Genomic DNA, 4025 nt, shown 5'->3' on the forward strand with positions numbered 1-4025 from the left:
GAGTGGCTGAGGGAACTGGGGTTGTTTAGTCTGGAGAAGAGGATGCTGAGGGGAGACCTTATCGCTCTCTACAACTAACTGAAAAGAGGGTGTAGAGAGGTGGGTGTTGGTATTTTCTCCTGGGTAATGGGTGATAGAACGAGAGGAAATGGCTACAAGTTGCACTAGGGGAGGTTTAGGTTAGATATGAGGAAAAATTTCTTCACTGAAAGGGTAGTCAAACATTGGAACAGGCTGCCCAGGGAAGTGGTGGAGTCACCATCACTAGCAATATTTAAAAGACGGGTAGATGAGGTGCTTAGGGACATGGTTTAGAGATGGGATTGGTAGTGATAAGGTTAGTGTTTGGACTTGATCTTAAAGGTCTTTTCCAACCTCTATGATTCTATGGGAACACCTTTGGCTCGAAGGCAAGTAGAGACAACATCCACATGCCACCGAAATGGCAATGAGACCAGAATAGAAATGTCATTAGGGCTCAGAGAGAAAGGAGGCCCTGACTTTGACTTCGTGTCCTGACAAAGAACCTACAAAGCCAACAGTGTTGCATCTTGTGCAGAGGTTCAGAGGTAAATGGAGCATCATCCCTGAGGTTCAGGCCTGTGGTACTGCAGCCCTTGGCAGGCACCCACACCAGAACACTATCAAGGTCATTGCCTTAGCAGTGGAGGAACAGGAATGCAGTGGGGAGAAGCCCAACAGTTCCTGCTTTACAAGGTGTTAAAATAACCATCTGTGGGCCAGGAAGGAGCCAGCCTGCCCAGACATGTGGCATTGTTGCTCCATCATTACAAATAGATAAAGACCTGCCATGTGATTCAAACTGAGTAGAGGGTGAGAATTACTACAGACATCCACTGCATGGTCACAGCTGCACCTCTCTGCATGGATCAGGCATGACTCTGACTTCTTGCAGCTAGGTGAGCAAAGGATTCACAAGGACCCTAGAAGGGACACCTGATTTGAGGGAGGTGTCTGAAGCAGGATATTACAGCACGCTTCTGCCTTACTAGCCCAAGGAAACTCAAAAAGGTCCTTTCATGAAGAAGCCTTCGTACCTGCTGGTCAACAGCCACAGCATCTAGTCCATTATACATAATATTAACCCAGCCATCCTTGGAAGCCAGAACAAAGAGGGACATCAGAGCCTGCAACACACAAAGCAAAACAGATGTGGAGCAGGTGCATCTGGTAGGCTGGGAAAAAATTGTGAGTTTACACTCGAACACACACAACACTGAAATACTCTTCCAGCCTGTGTCTCTCCACACATCAAAACCTGCTCCTTCCCCCACAGAGGAGAGGGAGCGGGGACAGGAAGACATATGCAGCCAGACCCACCAGAGGAGAGAGATTGTTAGAACATCTGCTTGGTGCAGGAGGAGAAAGAAAACCAAACTCTCTGCTGCCACCACTTTTCTTTCCCCTGCATCCTCTAATCATCTTCATAATACTAACCCACTAGTGACACAGCTTCTGCGTGGATACCCATGCCAAATAACTGCCTCTCCTGAACCAGAGATCAGGCTTTCCAGGCATTGCATCTGTGCCCCGGGAAGGGGTACTCATAGGGAGAGACAAGCCCTGAGCTGGGTTACCACCAGAGACAAGAAGCTGTGGGCACACTCACCTGTCCCAGGTTGTCGAAATTATACTTGTGGTGCACCCATTTGTAGTTGGCAGCCACACAGTCGGACCGGTTGGTGATGTTCCTGATGTCGACTCCCAGGCAGTGGTAGAACTTTCCCTTGAAAAGCTGCAGGGGAGGAGTGACCCTTGTCAGCCCCTTTCCTTTTGGGTCCCCCATGCTCACTGGGATGTGCAGAAGTTTCTGAGATGGTGAGTGGGCTACAGGGCTGCAAGTCAGGTGGAGCAGGACAGAAAGGGAGGACCATTTTACAGCACAGGCTTACACATTGCTAAGGAGCCAGGGCCAGGGCCACTCTGATAAATCTATATCTGGCATTTCAGCCTCCTCTATTTCCCCAGGGCAATAGTGACCGTAAGCCCTCACCATCTGACAGCTGTTAGGGTAGCCTTTCTGAGCACACTTAGAGCCACCAACCTAAAAGGAAAACATTTTTTATTCGGTCCCCAAGTGTGATCTCCCCTTGCTTCCCAGTTACTAAGAGAGCTGATGGGAAAAGATCTCATCTGACAATAAAGAACCAGAAAAAACATTCCTTGCTTCTCAGATGCTTTTTTTCACAGGGGGCTGCACTGCACTGCTGTGTCTCTTCTGGCCAGGGATCCTTTGCCCATATGGAAGGTACTGGATTGTGCATTTGTACAGATGCATTAGAGCAGACTAAGTATAGCGCATTCCCTGAGATGGAAGTAACGCCCACACCCTTGCTCCTCTGCAATGCAACAGCCAAAAATAAAGAGGATCAAATAAAAAAATAAAAGAAGGTTGTAGGTGGATTTAGGGCTCAGAGTGAGGGGAGAAGCAGAACTGACTGGAGGCAGGGTTCGTGCAAGCAGGCGCTGAGTGGCTTACTTTTGTTGGCATGGCATGGGCGTGCCCAGCAAGCCTTGTGCTACACCAGCCCTGGGCTCTCCCTGTAACACTGGCCCAAACCCTGATCCAACTCCTACCAGGAGTGAGCATTAAGTCCTGTCTTGCACATCCAGCAACATCTGCACTAGCTGAGCACATGCTGCCTTTGCCAAAGGCTGCAGGGACATTATGGTAGGAGACAGCTCACGGAAGAAGGCAGCTGCAGAAACTTTCCATACTTGCCTCTCTCTCTGCTTTGCTCAGTTCCCTGTGCCTGTACCTGGGGGTACAGGTGCATATGGTAGGGGTGGAGACATAGGGGCTGTTTGATGGGCAGTAACAACCCTACCTGAACACCCAGGATGCCAAAGATGATGAAGAAAGCGCAGCAGATGAGGACGATGTTTCCTATGGGCTTGAGGGAAGAAATGAGTGTCTCCACCACCAGCTTCAGGCCAGGGGCTCGGCTGATGACTCTGGAAGGAAAGGAAGGCGAGGGGTGACAGAGGGACAGGGCAGAGGTGTTTGGCCTAAGCTAAGCATTTTCATCAGCAACAGACCCTGCTCTCCCTGTGCAGTGACTCATCAGCAGGGATCACTTTCCTGCAACCAGAAAGCCTCTTCTCTCCCACAGGTTGGTTGTCTGATGAGGTACTTCCAGGGCCAGAGCCATGTGGCTAAGGGGAACTTCTCTGTAGCTCATGGCTTGTCAAAGACTGCCTGGCACAGTGGGGCCTAACTCTGAAAACCTTCCTGGGGGAACCCAGTGGGAAGAGGGGGCTGAGCAGTGCTCAGTGGGGCTCTGACCGAAGGGGACGTAAGGTGCGCAGTAGCCGGAGAACTCGCAGCACGCCCAGGATTTTGGCACCACCAGCAGAGGCCACCGAGACCACAATGTCAATGAGAGACACGAAGACCAAGAAACCATCCAAGATGTTCCAGCTGCTGCGGAGATAAGCCTGATCCCCAAAATACAGGCCTAGAGAGACCACCTGCAAGAGAGGAAAGATGAAGAGGGGTTAAATGGCTCCTCTCCATGTTGCCTGCTAGAGGGTAGCTGTGGAGAGAAGGGGAGGATGGGGAACAGTTATCAACTCCACATGACACTGGTGTGTCATCTCATCTTTTCCTTTCACCAGGAAGGCTATGAAGGAAAATGTCTTTGGGGAAGGTGGTGGCACATAACTCCAGAAATAACAGGGTCATAGTACCTTCTCATATTTCCTCTGCCTCCCTGAACAACATGAGACTGTAGGGAACTCACAGGAAACCTTTTCCTGCTATACCACAGACCTGGGCCAAGTCTCCCAGTCCAGGTATCACTTGGGAGGTAAAATTGGGCACCAAAACCCATACTTTGGCTCTTAAGGGGGTGGTTTGATTCTCAGCATTTCTCAGCATCAGCAGGTGCTACAGATATTGCTGGACTTGCGGAAAGCTGAACACCTTGCAAATCATGGCCATAATTTATATATTAATTTTAAAGGGCTTAAATTCAGGCACTCAGTTTTGAGACTGTCTTTAT

At 49.8% G+C, this 4025-nt stretch overlaps 1 protein-coding gene across 1 annotated transcript in view; it reads right to left on the reverse strand.

Moving 5' to 3' along the window:
• The window catches only part of CACNA1I (calcium voltage-gated channel subunit alpha1 I), a gene marked incomplete at its 3' end in the record, with an annotated part of 89522 nt that overhangs the window by 20027 nt on the left and 65470 nt on the right, over positions 1 to 4025 (reverse strand). Inside the window, exons 19-22 of the mRNA XM_029087198.1 lie at positions 3308 to 3492; positions 2850 to 2976; positions 1631 to 1756; positions 1059 to 1148 (exon numbers count right to left, since the gene is read on the reverse strand). Of these exons, the coding sequence (XP_028943031.1) occupies positions 1059 to 1148; positions 1631 to 1756; positions 2850 to 2976; positions 3308 to 3492 (528 nt within the window). The remainder of the gene's footprint in view (positions 1 to 1058; positions 1149 to 1630; positions 1757 to 2849; positions 2977 to 3307; positions 3493 to 4025) is intronic.

Source organism: Antrostomus carolinensis, unplaced genomic scaffold (assembly GCF_000700745.2).
Source record: "Antrostomus carolinensis isolate BGI_N321 unplaced genomic scaffold, ASM70074v2 scaffold17421, whole genome shotgun sequence".
Classification (NCBI taxonomy): Eukaryota; Metazoa; Chordata; class Aves; order Caprimulgiformes; family Caprimulgidae; genus Antrostomus; species Antrostomus carolinensis.